The sequence below is a fragment of the Melospiza melodia genome, chromosome 21 (assembly GCF_035770615.1).
Source record: "Melospiza melodia melodia isolate bMelMel2 chromosome 21, bMelMel2.pri, whole genome shotgun sequence".
Classification (NCBI taxonomy): domain Eukaryota; kingdom Metazoa; phylum Chordata; class Aves; order Passeriformes; family Passerellidae; genus Melospiza; species Melospiza melodia.
The window spans coordinates 4,505,567-4,531,234 of record NC_086214.1 but is presented as its reverse complement, the minus strand read 5'-3'; the positions used below and the strand labels follow the sequence as shown (position 1 = coordinate 4,531,234).

The 25,668-nt window shown below is 49.2% G+C and overlaps 1 protein-coding gene across 1 annotated transcript in view; it reads left to right on the top strand.

Moving 5' to 3' along the window:
- Positions 1-25,668, top strand: part of AUTS2 (activator of transcription and developmental regulator AUTS2) — an 815,029-nt gene that overhangs the window by 762,204 nt on the left and 27,157 nt on the right. Inside the window, exons 7-9 of the mRNA XM_063174132.1 lie at positions 22,444-22,706; positions 22,794-22,987; positions 24,389-24,642. Of these exons, the coding sequence (XP_063030202.1) occupies positions 22,444-22,706; positions 22,794-22,987; positions 24,389-24,642 (711 nt within the window). The remainder of the gene's footprint in view (positions 1-22,443; positions 22,707-22,793; positions 22,988-24,388; positions 24,643-25,668) is intronic.

Below are 25,668 nucleotides of genomic sequence, written 5' to 3'. Positions count from 1 at the left end.
AAACTTCATTTTCAGATGGAAGAGCGTTTTGTGAAAAATCTTCCCACACACCCGACTCAAATCCCCACTTTGTCTGCACACAGAGAGCCTGAACTTGCCTAAAAAAACCTTTTGTGTAAAATCTAAGAACAGATACAAACTCAGTAAGAAACTGCAGTACACAGTGTAGCATCAAGTGTGTAAAAACCCAACAGCTGAGAAGGATTCTCAGTGAATGCAGCATGAGCACTGGGCACAGGAGCTTCAATGACCTCAATGACTTCAGTGAGTGCAGGAACCTCAGCAGCTGCAGTGCCTGCTCTTGGTTGAGTCCTTCAAGACATATAAAAACCAAACTGAAAAATTGTCTTCCTTTATTTGAACCATCTAGATTGTTACTTCACCTATTTAGATGCATCTGGATATGGTTTTCTGGCCCTTTCAATGCTCTGATTAGCTCTGATTATTATTTTTAGTGACTTCCTAACCTGTTATGGAGAAGTGAAACTATCCCACAGTGTGATGGTGTTCACAGGGGTCTGAGGATGAGGGAAGAGATGAGGATCTGACTCCATGTTTCAGAAGGCTGATTTATTATTTTATGATATATATTATATTAAAACTATACTAAAAGAATAGAAAAAAGGATTTCATCAGAAGGCTGGCTAAGAATAGAATAGCAAAGAATGATAACAAAGGCTTGTGGCTCGGGCTCTGTGTCCCAGCCAGCTGACTGTGATTGGCCATTAATTAGAAAAAACCAATATGGGCCAATCCCAGATGCACCTGTTGCATTCCACAGCAGCAGATAATCATTGTTTCCATTTTGTTCCTGAGGCCTCCCAGCTTCTCAAGAGGAAAAATCCTAAGGAAAGAATTTTCCATGAAAGATGTCTGTGACACTACAGCCTTCGGTGAAACTCAAAAAGCCTCTGGTGTTTTACCACTCACTCAATGCTGTTACTGCTGTGCACATTGGAATCCATTTAGGTGCATCCTCAGAAGGTACAGCCAAAATATTCAAAATATTTGCTGTGCAAAGGCTTTAGCTGGGTTTGGATGGGGTCAGTGGGCTGACAGATCCCCCACTGGCTGAAGCTGGGAGTCAGAAGCCAAGTGGAGAGTTTTGTACCCAGCTCAAGTCACCTAAAAGCTGATCTTGACCTCTGGAATGTCTCTGGCTGTGTGAATGGTGCTGCTGTTGGAGCTGCAAACAGGGATTAAGACTGGAAAAATAAAGGAGGGAGTAAATCCCTGCAGCCTTGGCTGTGGGGAGCAGGAGGCACTACAAAAGGAGGTCATGTCCCCCTGCAGAAAGGCTGGAGGAAAACAGCACCACCCCTGATTGGGGCAGGTTCTGGGACGGTTGTCATTGGCTTTTTTAGCCTCAGGAATGGTAAATGTCATTTGGTAACTTGCTCTGGAAGGTGATAGCAGGACCATAAGCGTTTTCTGAGGGAGGCTGAGCTGTAGAGGTTTATTAATAGGATGTAAAACAATTATTTGTTTGTGTGCTTTCTCCCCTCAGGAATTTTTTCTTTTCTGTTTTCTAAATAACACAAGACATCCTTGGCAGCAGAATCCCCACAGTTGTTAATGTCAGATTGTTATCAGATCTGGCAGTGATTGTTTTCTAATAATAAGTATGTTTTTCCCTTGCTGCCCATGTAAGAGTGACAGTTTGCTGCAACTCAAGGCAAGATGAAAAAGAAATTCAGCATTTGCCACTTACATCCCTGAAAACAAATTATCTACTTAGTGCAGATCCTTTTCTATTATTTATCTGCCTTTTAGTTATCTAAGAAATGGCTTTCCAAGAAGCAGATGAGAGGCAGGGTTGCAATTCCTCTGCTTTTTAGCTCTTGCTTAGGTCCTGTTCATGTTTGGGCTTGACTGATAACTCCATTCCCAAGAGAACAGCTGCTGAAACTCATTTCAGTTCTGGTAACATTGGTGAGGTTTGTTGAGATGTTTTCATTTAATGAGCTTGACAAGAGCCTGGCTCAGTGATCAGATTTCCCATTGGAAATCTCCTGGTGAGCCAGGGGTTGCTGTGGTTTTGTCCTGGCTGGGATTCATCCCTGGAGCTGCCCAGCAGACCCAGAGGGGCTAAATCCTCCTCCAGGAGGGCACTGCAGAGGCTCAGAACAGCTCCAGGTTCCTGATCTTCCTCATTTCCCTCTGCTGCTGCACTGGGCTGTGTCCTCTGCTTGGTCACTCAGGCTGAGCTATCCAAGGAGCTGGAGAAGGGATCTCCTGCAGTCTGCAGAGCTGTGGGATCCCAAAATAGCCCATGGCCCTGTCCCTGCTCCAGCCCCTTCCCCAAGCAGGGCTTTGGGATGGCTCTGCAGTGCCTGTGTCCCCTGGGAGCCCCAGCCCTGGAGTGGGGATGGGAATGGGAATGGGGATGGGGATGGGGATGGGGATGGAATGGGAATGAGGATGGGGATGGGGATGGGGATGGGGATGGGGATGGGAATGGGAATGGGAATGAGGATGGGGATGGCATGATGGGATGGGATAATGGGATGGGATAATGAGATGGGATGGGATGAGATGATGGGGATGGGGATGGGGATGGGATGGGGATGGGAATGGGAATGAGGATGGGGATGGCATGATGGGATAGGATAATGGGATGGGGATGGGTATGGGGATGGGATAATGGGGTGGGGATGGGATGGGATGGGGATGGAGATGGGATAATGGGATGGGGATGGGGATGGGATGGGATGGGATATGATGGGATGGGGATGGGATTGGATGGGGATGGAGCCAGCCTAATCCCAGAGCAGCAGTGACAGCCCGGGGTGTCCAGCCAGAGGGGATTGAGCAGCACTCAGAGCTCCAATCCTCTGTTATGGCAATAACACAACAAAGGCAGGGGCTGGTGCCCAGACACGAGGCCACTTCTTTCAGAAAGGGGTTTAGGAGCTGAAAGGACTTTTTAGCCTGACTGTGATACTGTGTTAAATAAAACCCTTCTGGACTGCTCCTTCCTGGGGATGATTTTGGAAAAGTGCTGTGGCCCTGTGTGAGGGAGCACCCCTTGGTGCTGGGGGTGTTAACCACCAACAAGACCATTAATGGAGCACAAGCTGCTCTGAGGGTTTTTGCCTTATCAGTCTTCATTTTAAGATTACTGGCAAGATCCTCTTGTCTTCTTTATGTGATATTCTTAGCTGGAAGATTAAGTGATGTTCAGTTTTTAAAATGATTTTAGTCTTATTAGTGAGAACATTTGGTAGTGTGCACTTTGTTTTAATTTAGTTGGCTGTATTGGAATTTAAAGTCTAGAAGACAACGTGTTCTTCTGTTTTTAAAAAAAGTGAAATCCATTTAGTTGGAGTAATTTTATTCTTTTAGTGTGGGACAGGAGTTGTTTAGCAAAGGGGAGGCTGTACATGGTAGCCCAGCCCCAACTCCCAGACTTAGTGATGCCTGACTGCAAACTGTGTGAAAAGGCTGGCATCAAGAATCTCTTGAAAATTAAATTTCAAGAAAATTAAATTTCAAGAAAATAATACAAGTGAAGAAAGTATGGTTTTCTTACTCTGTTTTTCTTTGCTGTGTTTCTTGTGTATCATATATTCCAACCAATAATCATTGCACTTATTTGGCTGAAATATTCCTCCCTGAATAACTCTTGCTTCATTGAGCTGCTCTGTTGTCATTCCTGATATCCAAAATTGGAGTTCTGGAATGGATACCCAGGATTATTTTGGGAATAGGGAGATTAAAAACTTTCTTCACACTTTCCCCCAAGCCCTTTGACTGTGAGAGTGCTGGGATCTCACCCTTGTGTTGCTGCTGCACACAGGGGTGCTTTTCCTTCCAAGTCAGTGTTCAGTCCTTTGAAGCTGCACATTGGGTGGGTGCTTGGACATTTGGGATGGTGAAGGGTCAGGATGGGAAGTGGATCCTGTCCTCACACTGTGGTGTGTGAGAGGGGATGTTTTAAAGTCATTTGTAATGGACTCAACGATCTTACAGGTCTTTTCCACCCTTAGTGATTCTGTGATTCAAAGGTGCTGTGCCAGGATTTGATAAACACAGAGCTGAGCATTTATTATCCTTAAGTATTTCCTGGTATTATTTAAAGCTGATGTCTCCTAGCTGCAGCAGCTGGGTCAAATCCAGGTGTGGGTATGGTGCCTCTGCAGTTTCAAACAGGTGAATGAACAAACCCTGCAGAGATTCAGCCCCTGACACACATTTACACCATCCATTCACCAGGGCACAGCTACTTCATCTCTTCCTTTTGTGAGCTGATGGTTACTTAAGCAGATGAAAGTTCATTCACAATATTATTGCATATGGTTTGGAAGAGTGATTTTTTTACTGTGAAAAGCTGTAAAATGCAGAGATAATGTTACCTTGCCAAGTGTGTGGCCCTGGAAGGGGCTGCTGCCTCACAGTTCCATCTCCTGCATCATTAGCAGAGCTCAACAGCAGCTCTTGTCTGCTCTTAGAGAGGCCCTTACCACTACTAAGAGAAGCTGAATTACCATGGAGTGGTAATAAGATGCAGCATTACTGCCTTTCATGATTTTATCTGAAGTCTCATCATCTTTTTTTTGTTGTTGTTGTTATCTTAGATCCTTAAGTAATACCATTATGTGAAAGGCATTCCCTTTCATGAGGCTAAAAACTGCAATGCAAATAAAGAAATCCGTGAATATACATCCTCTGGTTTTTGAGGCAGGTTCCTAAGAGGGGGCATTGACTTGTGGTGGGTTTTACACTTGAAACTGAAAACACTACAAAGTTTTATCAAGCTGTAAGAGCAGTGAAGGATCTCCTCATTGTGACCTCCTGGTGTCTGAAGGGATCCAGCAAGAAAAATGGAGAGAGTTTATTTACAAGGAAAAAGGGAAATGGCTTCAAATGGACAGAGAATGGGTTTGGGTTGGATATAGGAACAAATTCTTCCCTGTGAGGGTGGGCAGGCCCTGGCACAGGGTGCCCAGAGCAGCTGGGGCTGCCCCTGGATCCCTGGCAGTGCCCCAGGCCAGGCTGGGCAGGGCTGGGAGCACCTGGGACAGTGGGAGGTGTCCCTGCCATGGCAGGTTGGGATCAGATGGTCTTTGAGGTCCCTTCCAACCCAAACCATTTCATGATTCCGTGATCTCACCTAGGCAGAGATTTACACCTTGTGCATATTTGCCATTAGTTAAGTGAAGTCCTTGTGTCATCCTCTGTGTCCTGTCCCTGTGTCCCATGTCTGGGACTGTGCCTGTGTTGCTGCTCTGGCCACAGCTGGTCTGTTCCTTCTCCCAAGGCCTGGTGACTCCTGGGATCCCAGGGGGTGACAGATGCAGCCGCTCCATGTCTGTGGCATGAAAACATTTCCAGCCCTGTTGGGAACCTCAGGGTGCTGCACATGCTGTGACAGGCTTTAGAAATGTTTTCCTGGGCTGGGTGTCAGTGCTTGGTCCTGGAGAGGGGGGAGGTGGATCTCCCCTGATCCCAGCAGGGCAGCAGCATTGCAGTGCTCCCTCCCTGCTCCCAGCCTGTGCACAGCCACCCCAAAGTGCAGCCAGGGGCAGGGACTGCTCATCCCTCCCTTTGTCCCCCACGGTGAATGGGGGATTATCCATTGCAGCAGCTGCTGGGGGAAGAAAGAATGTTGGGATGAAGTAATCAAATCCTGTCAGGGATTGCACCACGTTGGGAGTAATTCTACTGAATAAACATAGGGGAAGATTTTCATAGGGCTGCTGTGCAGAACCCCCTGCACCTTCCCCCTCCACACCCACAGTGATGCTGCCAGGAACAACTGCAGCTGCTCCACTGATGTTCCCTGTGAGCTCTATCTCCTGGTAAATCTGGAGTAACTGCACAAATCATTCCCTTGAAGGTTTTGGGTGCTTTGGCAGCTGAGTTGGCAGTGTTGAGATAAAAGAGCTGCCTGGAGCACCCTGTGTTATCACAGCATCCCTGTGAAATGCTTGCACTTGTTTCAGGGAATCTTAGCAGCTCCTTGCCTTTGAACAAGAGCAATTCTTTTTTTCTTTGTGGTTTCTTTAGGTAATTTTGGGCTCCAACATAACTGCTCCCATCCAATGTCCTCTGGGCAGAGGTGGTTATAAGATTGTGGAGGAGCACATTGGCTTGTAGCTGTTACAGAGATTTGGCTGTATGGGTCTGATCTAGGATGCAGCAAGATCCCAGGGAATGCTGCTGTTCCTCATCAGGAGTCTGTGGGCAGGGAGATGACAAACTCAATTACAAAAGCACAATTATCTGGGTTATTCAGGATGAGAAAAACCAGCCCTGAGCATCAGGTGAGATGTCCAGGCCACTGTGTTAACACCAGGGAGAGTGAACTGTCCATGAACAGCCCCTGCCCTAAATGCACTGGGATGGTTCAGGGCAGTGACCTGTGCACAGCTCTATAGATATTTTAGTTCACTGCACCAAAACTGTGCAAATAGATGTAAATAATTAAAGGCTGAATAAATCTCAGAGCCTGGGATAGAAACTAGAGCTGTCCAGAGCAGCTGCTCAAGCTCTGAGGAGCAGCCTGTGCTCCTTGGGCTCCATCCCCTAAAAGCTGCTGAAATCAGGGTTTGGGGGTGCCCAGGGGATGCTCACACCTGGAAAGGGCACAGTGTGAGAACAGGGCTGGGGTTGCCTTGGAGGAAATGGTGAGGACATCAGAGAGACCAAGATTAATACCAGAAATACCTACTGGAGTAATCACAGGGTGCCCAGAGCAGCTGGGGCTGCCCCTGGAGCCCTGGCAGTGCCCAAGGCCAGGCTGGACAGGGCTGGGAGCAGCCTGGGACAGTGGGAGGTGTCCTTGCCATGGCAGGGGTGGCTCTGGATGAGCTTTAAGCTCCCTTCGACCCCAACCCACTCTGTTATTCTGTGATCTTCTCCCCATGCACAGCTCTGTGGCCCAGTCTTGATTTTGCTGTGCTCTGTCTCTGTGGAACACCATAATAACCCTATTTCCAAGCACTTTATTTTTTTTTTCCTGAGGTTTTTTTTTTTGTGCAGCAAAGATAGGCTTTTGGTCTGTACTTTGCAGAACCATTTAATGTTGTTTGTTTTTAATCTGTTGTGTGATTAAAATAGATTAATGTTGTAGTAACATAAAAACCCTCAGGGGGTTTTGTTCTCTTTGTAAATATTCTCTAGGATCTCTTCTGTCTTCTAAACTGTGTGTAGGGAGAGTGTTTAATGGGACCTGGGGAGAAAAGAGACACATCTTAAACTTAATATAAGAATTTAATTTTTAATAAGTTTCATTTGGGGTTAGAGTATTCATATTGGAGTGGAAATTAAAGTGTCTAAATGCTTTGTGTTTAAGCTGTTGGAAAATCTTTAAAGAGACATTCAGGGGAAGAATCTTCCTTTCCTTTTTAATCTGATCTTAAAAGTACAAAATTAGAGAAGCCAGTGCTTGATGTCATGCACTGATATTTCACCTGGTTTTGCTTTGAGCTGTCTTTGGGTGATACAGAGAGGGTTTGTGTGCAGGGAGTGGCGTGTCCTGCCCTCTGCAGCAGATCCTGCTGCTCCCTGTGACCCAGGGATGGAGCTCTGAGGGCTGTGCTGCCCACAGGGACTGGGACAGGAGTCAGGAGCTTTGCAGTTTGCAGCGTTTGTTCCTGGCAGTGTGGAGCAGAGGAGATGTGAACCAGGCTGGATGTGTTACCAGGGTCCAGCAAAGGGCCTGTGGTCTCTCCAGGCTTGTGGGTGAAAAGAAGATCAGTCACTTCATAAATGCGCTCTGGTCTTTGGCTGGGAGCAACACTTTGCTGTTTTATTCACGCTTAGGGAGGTTTTTACTTTGTGTGTGGTGAGAGCAGCTCTAATCCTGGCAGCCTGGAGAGGAGAGGGAGCTGGGCTGAGGCAGCTGCTGGTGTGCTTTGGGCTCTGCCAGGCCACAGTCACACCTGAGGGGAGCCACCACCTCTCCAGCCAGCACACCTGCACGTTTGGCTGCGCTTGCAGAGGCCGTGGTTTGGGGTGAGAGGTGTTTGCTCCATCTCTCCCCTCTGTGGGGCTGTCTCTGGTGGCCTCAGGCTGCTGCAGAGGCCCCAGCACTGTCACTGTGGGTGGATCCATTACCCCGGGCTCCTGTGGCTAAATCACAAGCTGAGCTGATTTCTCTGCAGCTGGTAACTTGCACAAGTGTGTCACAAGTCCTTCTGGAGTAGGGGATGTCACTCAGCAAATGCCAGCTGCAGCCACCAGCCCTGCTGCAGGCACATCCCCAGCTGGGCATTGGTTTAACACCCAGGATTTATCTTGGCATTGTGGGCGCTTTCTGTCTTCATGGGGAGGCATCAGGATGTCCTCAGGCTCTTTGTAGGATTAAGACCTTCCCATGATATCGTGACAAAGAGGAAATTTAAGGAACAAGAATGTTTAACTTAGAGCTAATCTGGTTCTTGTGAAGGAGGGGGATTAGACTGGTAAATTCTCCTGCTGGGCAGGTTTGTGCCATGGTGGCACCCGGGAAAAAACCTCTGTGGAAAAGGAGCTCCAGCCTGATGGTGTGGGGAGCTGGGAGCAGGAAAGAAAGGGATTTTGAGTCCAGGAATGAGATGTGATATGGCCATAGAGATGTTCTGTCCTTAAGGAAGAAGGGAGGGAATGGATGGAGTCCTGTGGGAGAGGAGGGGGCACACACTGGGCTTTGCTGGGATCACTTGTGAGTCCCCAAAGCTAAGCAGTGCCAGCAGAGTCCTTCCTCACAGGGAGCCACAGGAGAGATGGATAGAGACTGGGGACAAGGGATGGAGGGACAGGACACAGGGAATGGCTCCCACTGCCAGAGGGCAGGGATGGATGGGATATTGGGAATGAGGAATTGTTCCCTGTGAGGGTGGGCAGGCCCTGGCACAGCTGGGGCTGCCCCTGGATCCCTGGCAGTGCCCAAGGCCAGGCTGGGCAGGGCTGGGAGCAGCCTGGGACAGTGGGAGGTGTCCCTGCCATGGCTGGGGTGGCACTGGATGGGCTTTAAGGTCCCTCCAACCCAAACCATTCCATGATTCTATTATCTCCTCCCGTACTTATTTCCTGGGCCACAGAATTTTGTGTCTTCTAAACCCTTCTGTTTATCTCTAAACTCACTTAGTATCTAGGGTTCATTTTTCAGCCTTGCTTGAAGAGGAGTAACTTGGAGAAAACACTTCATGTGTTCATGGTGGCACCACCTCACCCCTCCTGAGGAAAAGCTGTTAAACATTTTCAGCAGTTTCCAGTAAAACTGGTGGTAGCTGGTAAATGTTAAACAGGAATTTTCTTTCCCCTTGGAGTCAGAACCAAACTTTAGGAAGCTGGAAGTGAGTGCTGGAGAGCTTCCAACACAAATGTGAGGCTTGCCATCTCCTGGGAGCAGGGGTTGGATCCCTCCAGACGTGGAGGGTGAGGAGCAAGTGTGGGTCCTGACCTGCAGCCTGAACCATTTGCTTGTGCTGCCCTCTCTCCTTCCTCCAGAATCAATCTGACAGCCTTGTCTTGATGATAATTAAAATAATCCTCCCCACAGGGTCAGTGGCCATAGTTGTGTATATGTGTACCTGTGCACAAGTGTGCAAGTAAGTGCACACACCTGTGGGATAAATGTGTGTGTCACACTGGGCTGATCTGTTGAATGGAGCCACAATAGTTTCTTATGGGCCCACATGACTTTCTGTGCATTTTCTGTGTATTTATATTGATTTTTTTTTGTATTTGTATTGATTTTCTGTGTATTTATATTGATTTTTGTGTATTTTCATTGATTTTCTGTGTATTTGCCTTGTTGCACTGGAGATCAGTACAGTTTCAGCCTCCTGCATGTTGTGGAAGGATTATATATGATTTGATGTGTCAGTGGTTGTGAGGGCCCCATGGCAAACCAGGTACATGAGCTCAGGACATGATTATTGAATGCTCATGGCTGTCAGCTTCACAGGAAAGGGAGAAAACCCAGCGAGGAACTTCTCAAACATCTCAAACACAACAGGGAGTACTGCAAGGAAATAAATTATTTTATCTTACATTTACTTACTCAAATGCTTCTTTGAACCACAGTGAGGAGCTCTGGCATTCTGCCAAGCTTGAATTTGACCTTTTTAAAAAATTCTTATTATTATTCTCATGAAATGAATACAGAAAGGCCTTAAGCAAGAGCTGATTCTTGTTTTACACCAGCCCCTGCCCTGGAAAGCTCATCATCTAAATCCTAGAAAAGAAAACAGGGCCAAGCACTGACCTAACTGCATCTTGAGGGAGCTGGAGCAGAACTTTAATCTTCTAGTCTAGTGCACTGTCCCTGAATCATGGTGATTTTCCATAGTTCACATCATTTTCTCTCTATATTTGAAGATGTTGCAAGATGAGTTTGCCCAACACATCCTCGAGGGTTATTGCTAAAAGCTCCTCGTAGCCTTGCAAGAAGGATGTGCTTGGGCATATCTATTACCTATTAAACCTGGTGAAATAGTGCAGCTTTCCCATGTCATAACAAATCACACCCGTGCCAAAATAGCTGCAAACATTTTCTAGGACTTAATGAGCTCCTGCTGCTTCACAGTGGTCCAAACAAGTTGTTATTGTGGCTGTTAGAGAGTGCAGAATTATATTATTGAAGCAGTCTTGTAAAAAGGCAGGATGGGTGTCAGGGAAGCCAGTCCCGCATGCAGGGAGGTGTGGGGGGCACACAAAGGCACTTTTCCCCCATGGTAATGCAGTTTATAGATGTGTAATCTTCTGTAATTCTGGCCTGATTAAACAGAAAGTGTCTTTCTTCCTGAAGTTCCTTCAAGCTATAAGAGAGGACAAAACAGGGAGAGAGAGAAATATTTCATATTTCCATTATGCTCAAAGCAGCTCTGGATCCCAAAATGAAGCAAAAGAGATAATTTGGGGAGCTGAAGTCCACTCTGACTTTCAAGAGCTTCTCTCAAAGAAGCTTCCACACACTGTCATAAAAATGTCAGTGTGAAATATCTGAGCAAGAGCAAATTGAACAATCTGGTGATTCTAGTGCCTTCATCTGGAGTCTCATGCCTGCAAGGGTGTGCAAAAGTCAATAAGTGGAATTGGAGGCTATTGATTATTTCACTGGGCTGCTGTTGAAACATCATATGTGCTTGATTTGGTCTTCAAGCACCCAGTAAATGCTTGGGTTTGGTTTTACCTCCCTTTGTGAAAAGAATTGAAAATACTATAAAACTGAAAGTGTCTGCAGTTTGTTCCCCCCAATTTTGAAGTATTTTTCTTAAACTTAAATAAATGTTATTTGTCAAGGTTCCCCTCACTCCAAGATGGAGATTTCATGCCACAGGTGAGGGCTATGCATAATTTATAAGGGATTGAACTTTTTGTTGGACGCTGCCACCTGCAGCCCCATGGATTTTAGGATATTTGGATTAGATGTCTCCTCCTGCCTCTGCTTCTTGGAAACCAAAACTGTTACAGAAATGCCTTTTTATTTTTAACCTGAAAGAGAGTAGGTTTAGGTGGGATATAGGACAGGAGTTGTTCCCTGTGAGGGTGGGCAGGCCCTGGCACAGAGTGCCCAGAGCAGCTGGGGCTGCCCCTGGATCCCTGGCAGTGCCCAAGGCCAGGCTGGACAGAGCTGGGAGCAGCCTGGGACAGTGGGAGGTGTCCCTGCCATGGCAGGGGTGGGATGGAATGGCTTTAATGTCCCTTCCAACCCAACCCATTCCCTGGTTCTGTGACCCAGAGTGCTGTAGCCCTGGGGAAGGAGTCAGTCTGTCCCTGGCAGTGTGGGGGGACAGAAGCAGCTCCCTTAGCTGGGAGGACAGTTTTGGAGGACAGAAGCAGCTCCCTTTGCTCCAGCTCTGCAATCCCCTCCTCTGTGCCCTGCTGGGCCTGGGAGCTCAGCACAAGCTGCAGTGCTCCATGGAGGGATGTGTGGAGGAAAGGTCTTGGAAAAGATCTTGGAAAGGATCAACAGAGAGGGGAAAAATAAAATGAAATGTGAGTTGTTCAGCTGTTGAGGTAAAAATGAAAGTCGAGCAATAAAACCTCCTTTTTTGACAGGTTACCCATGCTGGGTGGGAGAGGTTGGGATATTGCATTCCAGGCCAACTCTGCAGAGCATGGATATAGAGGAGGGGCTGTGGAATGACTGGGAGATTTTCTCCTTCCCTCTCCACACCAGTCACCCAGACACAGTGGGAATTCCTGGTGGGCAGTTCTGCAGCCTTCAGGCTGCTCCTTCCTTGCTGGAAAGGCTGAGGGAGCTGGGGCTGCTCAGGCTGGAGAGGAGCCCCAGCTGAGAGGGGCCCTCAGGCCTGGCTGTCCCTGTGTGCAGGGAGGGGCAGAGCAGGGCCCAGGCTCTGCTCCAGGCCCAGCAGTGGCACCAGAGCCACGGGCAGGGCCTGAGCCCAGCACTGCCCCTGCCCAGCAGGCACAACTTGTGCCCTGGGCAGTGCCCAGCCCTGAGCAGGCTGCCCAGGGAGGGGCTGGAGTCTCCCTCAGCACTGGGGATCCTGCAGAGCCCTGTGCACACAATGCTGTGCCCTGTGCTCGGGGATGGCCCTGCCTGAGCACGGAGGTGCCACCAGGGACCCTCTGGGCCCTGCACAGCCTGGCCCAGCCTGGGGTTCTGGCACAAGCTGGCATAATGTGCCATCCTGGCCTGGGGAGAGTGTCCACCACCACCCCCAGCTGCAGGACATTCAGTGCCCCAGTCTGGCTGCCAGCAGGGAGGTTTGGTGACACCTTTGATGCCCTGACAGGAAGATCCTGAGCAGGTCCATCCCCAAGGCCTGGCAGTGCCACTGCACCAGCTGGTGCCTCTGAGCCCAGGTGTCAGTGTCACATTAATCCCCAGATCAAACAATCAGCTGCTGCCTAATCAGGAGGTGACTCCCTTCACATCCAGTTAAATATGTGCATAACTTCAGGGAGGTCTGACCCTGAGCCGTGGTGGTTTAGGATCTGCAATGAGTGCTCTGTGCAGGGTGAGGGGCCGGAGCAGCTCTCCAGGCATTCCTTCCAGCAGCAGCTCTGTTGGAAGCCAGCTTTGCCAGGTCAGGCAAAAGGTGCTTTTAGAAAAAGGGAAATGAAGAGGGAAGAGATTACTTTGAGTTCCATCTGTTTCCCCAGAATAGCTTATAAAACAGCCCCACATCAGGGCAGAGCCAAGGGTTGGGGTCTCAAGCACTGGTCCACAGCACCACTGTTCAACAGATTTTTTAATTTTTTCATGTAAAAGAAATTTTATGAAGTTAAATTGAAATATTCTGGCAAATTTGTAGTGTGGGAATAAGGAGATGGGTTCTCATCTCCCTGCCTTACACATTCCAAGGAAGGTTCACGTTGGATAATAGGAAAAAATTTCTTCACTGGAAGAGTGGTTAAACACTGGCAGAGGCTGCCCAGGGCAGTGGTGCAGTCCCCATCCCTGGAAGGGTTCAAAAGACAAGAGGATGCAGCGCTTTGTGGTGTGCTTTAGTATGCATGGGGGTCAGAGCTTGGACTTGATGATCTCTGGAGGCCTTTTCCAACTTTAATGGTTCAGTGATTCTATAAAAGGAACAAAAGGAAATTGTAAGTTGAGTTGTAGAGCTCCCTGGTGGAAGGTAATGTTAGGGTAGCTTAGAAGGGTTCAGAGGATTATTAGATGTTTACAGAAATAATAAAAAAGTTATCACAGTTCTGCCAGGTGGGATATCAGTTTGCCAGAGGAAGAAGCCCTGAAGGTTCCTCATGTGAACCAGCCTCGTGGTGGGAGGGCTGGGAGAGGTTTCCTTGTGTGTGGGCTGGGGCTGAGTGAGAGGCTCCCATTGTCCCACTGCATCTGCAGCTGGCAGGAGTGAGGAGCAGATCCCAGATGGAATGGACACTGATGCTCTGCACCACTTGTGAGCTCTGATTCCTGATTTCTGCTAAAGTGTGGTGGGTTTGCTGTACTGACACCCATGGGTGCCTTCTGCAGAGAGAACAGGAAGGTGAAGCACTGCTGGTGAATGGTACAAATTGTTTATAAAGAGCTGCTTTGCTGGGAAGCAGCTGCTGCCAGCGTGGGGCTGGGCAGGGTGAGCACCCCAGTTCCTTCCCAGTGCTGAGGGTGCAGAGGGGCCCTGGGGCTGGCAGGGTGAGCACCCCAGTTCCTTCCCAGTGCTGAGGGTGCAGTGGGGCCCTGGGGCTGGGCGGGGGTGAGCCACACACCCCAAATGTCCCAGCTGACAGCTGAGCAAACTGCAGAGCTCCCAGCTGGGGGTGGTGATATTGGCCCTGAGGATTAGCACAGCAGGTAGCTGTGCTGGCACAGGGCAGGGTTTGGGCTGAAGGATAAGTACACATTCTTTTATTATTGCAGCTAATGGGAATCTGCCTGCCTTTGAGGCACAGAAAGGCTCACTGGCCACCTGTGAGCTAATCACAAAGATTTGCCTCATTCTGTATTTCAGCTCACTTGGAGCCTGTAATCTAATTTCCAAACAGAGATGAGAAGAGTGAACAATTCATTTTCTGCTTTACATGGCTGTGCTGGTAAACTTTTAATCCTTTTAGAATTACAGTTCCCTGTCACATGGAGGCAACGCCACACAGTCCTGTTCATGAGGCTGGAGGCTTTGGATTCACCATTGCTGGATAATAATTAGCCTCAGCAGCAAGGCACAACATGAATTAAAATTAAAGTGAGGAGCACAGGACATTTTTCAAATGCTATTATGAATCATACACAGGCTAATGAATCCAGTTTGGATAGAAAATCCCCATATTTGGGGCCATCCTCAGTCTCAGACATCACACCCTGATGTTGGTGTCCTCTTGCATGTGGGACACTGCTGTGCCAGTCCTGTGTCCTGCCAGCTCATTAACCACATCCCAGGGACAGTGTGGGGCACATCTGACTTTAATCTTCATTGCTTGCCATTTATTGTGGATATTCAGGCTATGAGTGAGGCTGTGGGCTGAGCTGAGCTGGAGGTGCTGTGGTGGCTGTGAGCCCAGTGCTCATTCCTGCTGCTGTGTTTGGGATGTGCTCAGCCTCCCAGACAGCTCTTCCTTCACAGCAAGACCACCCTGCCCTGCTGCTCTGCTGTGCTCACTATGGACAGGCCAGCTGGTGTGTCCTGAGGGTGGGCACTGCTCGTGGTGATGTGCAGAGGCACTTTGACAGGGTGTTTTTAGTGATCTGTGTGGGCAGGGCACAGAGGATCCACAACTCTGGGATCAAACACCTCAGCTGGAGCTTCCCTGAAGATGTCTGCCTCAGGAGTGAAGAGTGGCTCGCAGGGATCACACTGACTTTGTACCTTTGCTTGAATTTTGCTTTCAGACAATTTGCGAAGAGCTGGGTGCTACTGGACATGTATAATTAACACATTTAATGTGACAATTTGTTGACCAGAAACAATAAAATCTCATTTCTGCACTTGTTGGTACAACCCAGACCAGAAGAATCCTTCCTGGGCAGTGGGAGCAAAGGGCTGGATGAGCCCTGGCACAGCTACCCTGGGCAGAGGTGGAGTCACCAGCCCTGGAGGGAGTTAAAAGGTGTCCAGATCTGGCATGTGGGGACATGGGTTAGTGGTGGCCTTGGCAGGGTTGGACTCAGTGATCTTAGAGAGCTTTTCCAACCTTAACAACTCCGTAATTCTCTAACATCAACCCTAATTCTCTAACATCAGTATTTTTCTCTGCAGCATTGGAAACTGAAGGAAAGTAGTGCCAAGCATGAGAACAGTGTAAAGTGACCCTGATGTGGGAGCTGGGATGTGGAAGCTCAGCAGAGTTTCCTTGAGCTGAAATATTTATAATTGAAAATGGGAATTCTCATGGTGCTGAGCTCCATCTTAGTGTTAGCAAGTGGTTTTAATCTCTCTGCTTATATTGGCATCATGCCTTTAAAATCAGAAATTCTTTGGCTGTAAAGATCAAATCCACAGAGGAGCCAGGGCTGTGTGGCTGGTGAGCTGGGGGTGTGACACCTCTCAGGGGGAATAGATGTGTTATTTTGCTGGATAAACATATCACACACATCCTTGTGGTCCTTGGTGTATTCAGCTGAGCTGTCAGGTTCCATTTGATCAGTGTTCACAGGGTTATACCTTTCAGGCTGCTTTTGAAAGCTGCTTTTGTTCAAGCTCATTCAGGTAATCCTGTCACACACAAGTGGGATGAGCAGATGTCATGGGCATTTCAGGGAATATTGTGGATCTGTAGCCAAGGCAAATCAATGAGTAGGAGATGCTATTGATAAACTCCAGATATTTTCCTTGTCCTCTGATGAGGTTAACCCTGTGCTGAGGTGATGTTCCTGTTGATAATCGGAGAAAATGATCCAGCCTTGCAGTGTTTTCTGGTTTTAATTGATTATTGTCCTGTATTGTCACCTCATTTACTCTGGGCAGGTTTGAAGTTGCTCCCACCCTTGTGCTCTGCCCATGAGGGGTCACAGGGTGCTCTTGTGACAGCCAAAAGAGGAGAGAGCGAGGCAGAGAGGGGCTGATGGAGGGACAGGACTCAGGGAGTGGCTTCCCACTGCCAGAGGGCAGGGATGGATGGGATATTGGCAAGAAATTCAACCCTGTGAGGGTGGGCAGGCCCTGGCACAGGGTGCCCAGAGCAGCTGTGGCTGCCCCTGGATCCCTGGCAGTGCCCAAGGCCAGGCTGGACAGGGCTGGGAGCAGCCTGGGACAGTGGGAGGTGTCCCTGCCATGGCAGGGTGGGATGGGATGGGCTTTGAGGTCCCTCCCATCCCAACCCATTCTGGGATTCTATAACTCTTGAGATTTAGGTGCATTAAAAGCCCCTGGTTTTGCCACAGTCCTGGCAGAAACTCTCAGGTGTTTGGGTCTAAGGCAGCTTTGAGCAGAGATCAGGAGCAGAGCTCATGGTTGGGCAGGTGGGATTTGTGTCCTGGCTCCAAGGTTTGTGCAGCACTTTGGGAAGAGCCTTGTGCTGGTGCTGGAGGGGTGGGAGGCACAGCCTGGCCTCATAGGGGCCTTCTCTGTCTGGGTGTGTTTTAGAAGGATTGCCATGACAAAACCTGAATGTCTTTGATTAAAATGCAGAATTGAAATAGGAAGGTGAAACTCTTTGATCACAAACCCATTATTGGTAAAGAATATTCCCCAGTGACTGTCAGCATCACTTCCCACCTGGGAAGTTTTCCAGCCCCTTTGGGAGCCCCTTCAGTCATCCCTCAGGACCTGGCTGTGGAATACTTTGGGGCTGTGTAGTTAATGATGTCATTTATTGATTCCCAGCTGGATGGGTTAGGAAGTCAAGAGATTTTATTGGAAATAAACCTTTGGCTGTGTGTGTTGAAGCAGGATTGAGTTCTTGCAGGGTCTGTGAGTGTGTTACACCTGTCTGCAGTTCCTTCTTATTTACTAAAGCGCCAGGATTCCTGACAGACAGGTGTTTGGATATTCCCTTTCCTTCCCTCTAGAAAGCTTTATCCCATTCCTTTGTACTAAATCAAGAGGTGCTTTAAAAAATGCAATAAGTGCTGTCATATGCTCCCAGTGTACAGCTATAGGAGTTACATTTATGGAGAGTGTTCTCTTTAACAGCTGGATGAAATAAATGGTGTAATGTGCAGCACTGGAGAACTCTGCACTCTCAAATCAAGGCCAGAAGCAGCTCAATGATGTCAGCATCTTGTGCAATCCCACTAAGTGCTTCTTTTCATTGATCTGCAACTTCACTGTTGACAATTAAATCCCTTTCAGTGCAGAGGATAAACATTTTTAACAGGAGGTAGCAAAATCTTTTGTCCTGAATGATTTTCTTCTCTGTTTTATAATTAAGTACAAAGTGTGTCACCAGCCTTGCTGTTCACTTGTGCTAAATACCTGCTCACTGTGGAGTAATTGCTATCAGCAGATGACAGAGCTGCAAGGAGCTGTGCTTTCCAAGGCATGTTCTTCATTTGCATAATCAAATGCTTTGTTAGTGTCCTTGGAAATTAGGATGAAAGATGACTGTGTGCTAAAAATGAGAAATTGTTTTTAGCAAATTATGTGTATCCAGTACAACAGCTGAGCTGCTCTGGGGCCTGTTTGATGTGTGCTGGCTGCTGCAGCCACAGCCTCCTCCCTGTGGCAGGAGCAGCTCCTGGCACCTGCCTTCCCCATCAGACACTGCCCTGACCAACGTCTCATCAATATGAAATGGACAATCAGGGCTGCAATCTCATTAATTATTTCAAGCCTTGTAAAGTGCTTGTAAGGAGCTGGTGGGCTGTGGGGTAGATGCATTCCAGGACTCCAGAGATGTCCTGGGGGTTTGTATGGGTTGTGACAGTTTGTACCAGCTCCTCACTTATCCATGGTAAAGCTGGAGAAAATGGGTTTGAAAGATCTGGGTTTTTATCTTGCATTAAGAAGTTTGGAGAAAAATTGAGTTAGGCAGATACAGGGTGTCAAGAGTTCAACTTACCAAAGCAGTGAAAGAAAATTAATACTAATGATGGGATAAAATATTTCTTTGTTAGGCTGAATGCTCAGTCACAAAGATAATGCTGCAGAACACTGAAAACTCCTACAATTTCCCCACTTGTGCAGTAAGGACTTTGAACTTAATCCTAAACCTTCCTCTCAGGAAAGTGAAAAATGTAGTGCTGGTTCTGAGTTGAGTTCTGAAGTTGCCTGAGGCTAGGCGTGGAGGCTGAATCTGGATGCAGGCAGGAGGAGGAGTGACACAGGTTGAGGTACAGCCTTGTTTCTGGATGGCATCCAGACCTGGCTGGCTCACACCTGGACACAGAAAAGTTGGATGGTTTTACATTTGGGATAAAAGTTTGGCCACTGTGAGTTTGACATGGTCCTGCAGTGGTGTCCCTGAGGGGATTTCATTCCCTAGGCCCAGGGATGATGCCCAGGACACTTGGGACTGGCCAGGCTGGGGGTGGCCATGGCACTCACACCCTGTGCTGGCTCTTGGCACCTCCTGTGCTCTTTGGTCCTCCTGGACCCATCTGCAAACACCTTGGCCAGGCACAATGAGGGGGTTCTGCATTGATGATTCTCTGGGAATGTCACATCTGGCAAATTCCAACAGGGTCTTTTGTCAGTGGAGAGCAGCTGGGCTGTTCCTGTGGCTGTGATGTTCCCAATGGCCACCCTGGCCAACCTTGGCCTCTTTGGGACCATGGAGATGGGACACAGGAGCCAGAACACAAAGTTTGGGTCAGATTTTAGTGATTTGCACATTAGAAAGAGAGACAGTGATGGAAAGCTGCATATTGCCTGTATTTATTACACAAATCCATGTCTCCAGAGGGAAGTGTTTGCTGAGTCTCTCTGGGTCACCTGGGTTACCTACAGGTGTCCCCAGGGTGGCCTTGGCTGCTCCCTGGTGTCATGATAGTCACATACACAGCAGGGTCATGTGGAGGGCTCTGGAGTTCTGTGTGTTTGAGTGAAAAACAGAGGAATTTGAGATTTAAGGTACATCAAAGGGCACAGGAATGGAAGATAGTGAAAGCAGCATTTCCTGTCTGGGAAATGCCAATGTTTCTCAGTCCTCAGCATCAAATTCTGGCTTTATTCCTTTTTTAGTGGAAGACTGGCTGTTGGTGGATGCAGTATCAACCCAGTGGAAAAAGGGGAGCCTGTGTCAGCATGGAAGTTACATCACAGTCACTGCCCTTCTGAATCCCAGTGCAGTAATTGCAGTTTATCCAAAGCAGTGTGTGGAGACAGCCAGCAAATGGCGTTAGCTTGGTGCTTGCTTAGCTGTTGGGTGGAGATGAATTCCTCTGATGATAAACAGCCTCAGAAAGTTGGGTTGTCAGTGTCATAGTGGCATTAAGGGTTTTTTCCCCCAGAGTGGGAAAAGAGCAGTCCTGTCTGTGTGACCTTGAAGTGCTGTTGATGAGGCCTGGAGCCCTCCTCATGGAACCTGTGATTGGTGGTGTTTATCACTGAGGGGGGATTTCAACTCTCCAAATAAATGCAGTGGGCTGGAGAATTGGTTCTGAATTATCCCTCATGGTTATCAGCAGGGAGAGGTGGGCTGGGACTCCTGCACAGCTGGGCTGGGGCACAGTGTGGGTGCACTGGTGTCACACAGGAGAGGCAGAACCCACGGGCATGGCAGCTGGGAGAGTGGGAATAACATTTATATTACTGCAGGCAGCATCTCCCAAGGGCAGGCTCACAGGATAGCACTCAGGGCTGGGCACTGGGGATGTGAGCAGCAGCAGTAAGGAACACCCAGGGGACAGGGGCATCCCCAGCCCTTTTCTCCTGGGGAGGAGGAGCAGATCCCAGCTCTGAGCTGTGCTGAATAAATGTGACACACGAGAGAGGCTAAAGGAAAGAAAGGATTTAATGAATGCACTAAGACCAAGGTGTTCCCTGTAGGTTTGGAAGTATCACCTCTGCAGGATTTCCAGACCACCTGCTAGAGCCATGTTCTGGGGCACTGCTGGTGACAAGCCTGAGTCCTCAAAGCCATTGTGTAAAAACCCCAATGAACCCAAAAACTCGTAACTCCTATACCCATAAGGACTGGAAACAGCCATTGTGTAAAAAAACCCAACAAACCCAAAAACTTGTAACTCCTATACCCATAAGGACTGGGAACATAGATCCACCTATTCCTGAACAAACTGTTGCTCATTTCTCTCCTCCTGGGGGACCTGCCTTGACATATGGGTTGATCACACTCTAACTTGTAATAATGTTTGATCAAAGAGGATTGATCCAAAGCGTTAATGCAAGCAAAGTTTCCTTTACCTAGAACCTGCAGTTTATTGCAGTGGCATAGACCTTAGGCATATGGCAGAGTAATTGTTTTTATCCCTCTGGAGTCCCACTCTTGCCCTCGTAATCATCCCATCCAAGTTGATGGAGGAGCCTCTCTGCCAGTCACAGGTATTCCAGGAGTGAATAAAGGAGGTCCTCATCAAATAAGCCTGTTTACCTTTTTCCTCTCTTTCTTGCTTCCTTTTCCTCCTCTTTACCTCCCTTCTGCCTCCCTTTGTCTCCTTTTTCCCCACCTCCTGTCTACCAACCTACGAAAATCCTCTGCTTTACCAGGCTTTTCACCCTTGCACTGGGTCTGTAAAACATTTAGTGAGTGAGTCCTGGTGTGGTTTGGTTTTGATATGTTAATGAAATTAAACTCAAATGATGCCATGTTTGTGACACATGGCTGCCAGGCTGCCTCCAGGGATGTGATGGCAGGCAAACATGTGCCCAGGCCATGGGCTGGCAGAGTTCACTCCCCATCCTCTGAATTTCATTCCTTTACTTCAGGATTTGCACAAAGGAGCTGTCAACAATTTTCTCTGAATGGATATTCTTTCATTATGCATTTAGTAATTTTTCCCCTTAAAACTGGCAGAAGGAGGAGTAAAGTTGTCTTATCTTAGGGATATCTAGAACACTGGACACTTTTTAAATTCTAAGCTTGTCCCAAGCCCCTCCAAACCTTGCATGTTTCCTTTGGGCCGTGTTTCTGTAGTTGCTAAAGGTATAAGTCCAGCTGTTCCAAGCTGTTGTGCAGCATCACCCTAAAAGGGTTCCTGATCCTCCACCTGCAAGGCTGCACCTTTCCCACTCTCCGGTCAGCAACATTCCCCTGATTTGTTCCAAGGCGTGCCATGGATCAGATCCACACTGGCAGAAGGTCTGGGGAGCAGTTCCAACAGGAAATTGCTGTGGAGCCCCAGTCAGCAAAACTCCTATGTACAGATGTTAAAATTATATTCATTATTATTAAAGAGTTGGGAAATAGAAGTAAGTCACTCCATGATCAGCCAAACCAAAAAAGCCTGGGCTGCTGCTAGTGTGTGTTCTAAAGTTCAGATCTTGTGTCATGGGGAAGGGCCTGGAGCCCCAGGAGCAGCTGAGGGAGCTGGGCAGGGGCTCAGCCTGGAGCAAAGGAGGCTCAGGGGGCCCTTGTGGCTCTGCACAGCTCCTGACAGGAGGGCACAGCCGGGGGGTCGGGCTGTGCTCCAGGGAACAGGGACAGGAGCAGAGGGAACGGCCTCAGGCTGGGCCAGGGCAGCTCAGGGGAGACAGCAGCAGGAATTTCCCCATGGAAAGGGGGCTCAGCACTGGCACAGCTGCCCAGGGCAGTGGTGCAGTCAACAGCCATGGAAGTGTTCAAAAAACATGGGGATGTGGTACTTGAGGACATGATTTAGTGGTGAACATGGTGAGAGATTGAACTTGGTGGTGTCAAAGATCTTTTCCAACGTTAACCATTCAGTGAGAAGCACGGAGCTCCTGTGGTGGTGGCTCCCTCAGAGGGTCAGTTCCCTCAGCTTGTTCCCTCAGTGAGGGATTATGATGAGTAACAACAATGGGGAACAGCAGCCCTAAACAGGGTCTGTCTTCTCTGCCACGTGTTTTATTTTGAGGAGAGTTATTGGGGCAGATGGATTTGATTCAGTTTCACGTTACCTGGATGGTTCTTGATGGAAACTAAATGGGGAGTGTGAGTGGCCCAGCAGTGGCTTTGGGTTGGCCTGTCTGTGTCATGTTTAACCATTTTCTCTCTCTGTTCTTGTTGCAGATAAAGAGGTGGGAGTTGGCGCACTTGCTGACAATGACGACTCTGGTGCTAGGGGCCCAGCTGTCCCCAAAATATCAGGACTAGAAAGGAGCCAAGAGAAAAGCCAGGACAGCAGCAAAGACCCAATACTTGAGCCTGTGGTGCCTAAAGACCCCCGTCCTCAGGTGACACCGCCGCCGCTGGAGCCGCCTGCCGAGGGCCGCTGCCCCAGCCCCGCGCTCGCCTCACGCCCCGAGGCTCCGGCCCCAGCGCCCGCCCCGGCCGTGCCGGTGCCCCCGGCCCCCGAGGAGCCCGGCCGCCCTCCTGCCGGCCAGCACTCCGGCCAGCACTCCGGCCAGCATTCCGGCCAGCATTCCGGCCCTCCCTGCGGCCAGCACTCCGGCCAGCCCTCCGGCCCGCCCCCGGCCGGCCCGCACCCGCCGCGGCCGCAGTCGCCGCTGCCCCCGGCGCACCCGGCCCTGCCCGCCGTGCAGCCTCATCCCCAGAGCCTCTCGCAGCCGCTCTCTGCCTACAACAGCAGCAGCTTGAGCCTCAACAGCTTAAGGTAGGTGCACAGAGAGGGGTCTGGGGTGCTGGGCTGAGCCTGAGGGGGAATTGAATAAAGAAGGGACAGCACAGCCCATCCCATCCCTGGGAAATACAGGGTACTTGGTGCATTTAACCTTGATTCCTCTCCTGAGATAAGCCAGGATCACTCTCTGTGACCCGGTGATCCCATAAAATAGTATTTTAAGTTCATTTGCTTTGGATTTTTTCCCTGCCATACTTGGGTTTTTGGAGGGAATTCTACACAGTTATGTAGACTGGGGAAGCAAAGCCCAGGTCCTGCACTGGGCTGCTCACTGAAGGCTGACAGTTTTGCCCTCCCATCCCTGTAAATACCTGTTTTCTCCAAGCCCTGCCATGCTCCAGGGCAGGGAGCCCAGGAGCCCCTCGATCGAGGTGCAGCTGGTGACAGCCCAGCACCAGCAGTCACACACCAGGCACTTCCCAGCTCCCTGTTTTCCTGCACTGCTGACACCTTGCAGGCTTCAGTGTTTTGCTCTCACCTGTCCACGGTGAGATCAGCCTCACCTTTTATCTGTGGATGACAGAGATGAGCAGTGAGATTTAACACCATGTGCACAGGAACCGGTGATGTCCCCGTGAGTCAGGGATCTCAGGTTTCCACTACTCTAAGCTGGTTTGCCATTCTCCAAATCGAGCTCCCAGCAGGCAGGTGTGACCTTCAAGACCTGGGGAAGTAGCGCTGTGGTTGCTTCATGGTTTGACTAAAGACTGGGAGGTGTTTAAGACCTGGATTTATTTTTAACCAAGCTGGTACTGCTTGTCTTTAAAAGTCACTGCAGTAGAAGCATGTTGTTACTTGAAATAAAGACAAGGAGAATTAAGCCTTCCATGAATGTATTTTAAATACTCATTAGTAGGAAATGAAACCTGAAAATTTGCAGCCAGTGTAATCACAAATACTTCTTTTGTTGACTCATCTTATCTCATTTTATTGTGGGGTAGAGAGGGACATTACCTGTACAATAGGTACAAATCTGTTGTTGCCTTCTCAACTTCATTTCGCATTTTCTGCGGTCTTTCATCTTAGTAATTCACTTTTTAAAAAATAAAATTTTGTTAATGCAGTAATTTTGAGCTTCATTTGCCTGAAAACATGAACCAGGAGCAGTCATGTAGAAAGGACCTGATAATTAAGTCATGAATGCCTAGGGCTGATTACTCCTTTGTGCTGTTGTGGGACAATACAGCACAGGAGAGCACAGCTCAGTGTGTGGGGACCACAGGAAGTAAAAGATCCCCGAACAGGTGTTGGAGAAGGGGTAGGACTGGAAATGGTAACTGGGCTTTGTAACACTGTGTTTGACATGCTGAGGTTGTGTGGTGTGTGTGTGTGTGGGGCTGTTCTCTGCCCTGACGGCTCCTCCTCTCGTTACAGCAGCAGCAGGAGCAGCACCCCCGCCAAGAGCCAGGCGCCTCCCCCGCACATCTCGCACCACCCGTCGGCGTCGCCGTTCCCGCTGTCCCTGGCCAGCCCCAGCCCCCTGCACAGCTTCCCCCCGGCCCTGCAGCCCCCCGCACACCCACACCACCCCAATATGTTTGCCCCTCCCACGGCTCTGCCCCCGCCACCCCCGCTGACCTCAGGGACGCTGCAGGTTCCAGGACACCCGGCTGGGAGCACTTACTCAGGTGAGAGCCGTCAGGGTTCAGCTCTGAGCTCAGCTCTGGGTTTGGTCAGAATACCCAAATTTGGGGTTTGGGCCTTGTGGTGGGGAGAGGCTGTACTGACTGTGAACACAGTGATGGCAATGCCAAGCAGACACCCAGGCACAGCCAGGGACTTGCCCTTTGCCCCAGGAGTGACTGCTTTGGGAGGGCTGTGGTTCTCCCAGGTTTGTTCTGTACAATCCACAGTGAAATACAGCTGAGTTCACGAGGTGCCCACCTGGAATCTGTGCCCCCCCACAGCAAAGGTCTTCATGCAGTTGTGGTCTGTGCCTAGCAGACAGGAGGGGCTTCAGAGAGGGTCTGTGCTGGCCAAGCTCACAGCAGTGCTGGGCTCAGGTGTGTTCAGAAGGTTTAGGTTGGGGGGGACCTTAAAACCCATCCAGTGCCATGGCAGGAATGCCTTCTGCTGGTCCAGGCTGCTCTAAGCCCCATCCAGCCTGGCCTTGGGCACTGCCAGGGCTCCAGGGGCAGCCCCAGCTGCTCTGGGCACCCTGTGCCAGGGCCTGACCAGGTCACTGATGGGAAGAAAATGGAGCATTTGTGTAGTGTCATTTTGTGTCCATGCCTCAGGATGCTCCTGTGAGCAGCAGCCACTTGTTTGCTCACTCCAGCTTGCTTGTCCACCCTCACCTATTCAGGACTGTGTCTATGTCCATAAATGCTCAGAGAAATGTGAAAACAGGCTTGGTGAGAGAGGAAATGGAAACTTCATAATGTCTCAAGCCTTTGGGATCTGGTGGAAGACCCGAGGGGGCTTTCTTACCCTGTACTGTGTCATGATTATCCACAGACAGCAAAGGAAGTGGCGCAAGGCCTGGAAAAGCCCCAGAGCTTGGGGGAGTTGTTTTATTGTTTTATTGTTTGCTTTCCCCTGCACTCAGCACTGTGAGGCCACACCTCAAGTGCTGTGTCCAGTTTGGGCCCCTGAATTTAGGAAGGACATGGAGGGGCTGGAGCATGTCCAGAGAAGGGCAGCAAGGCTGGTGA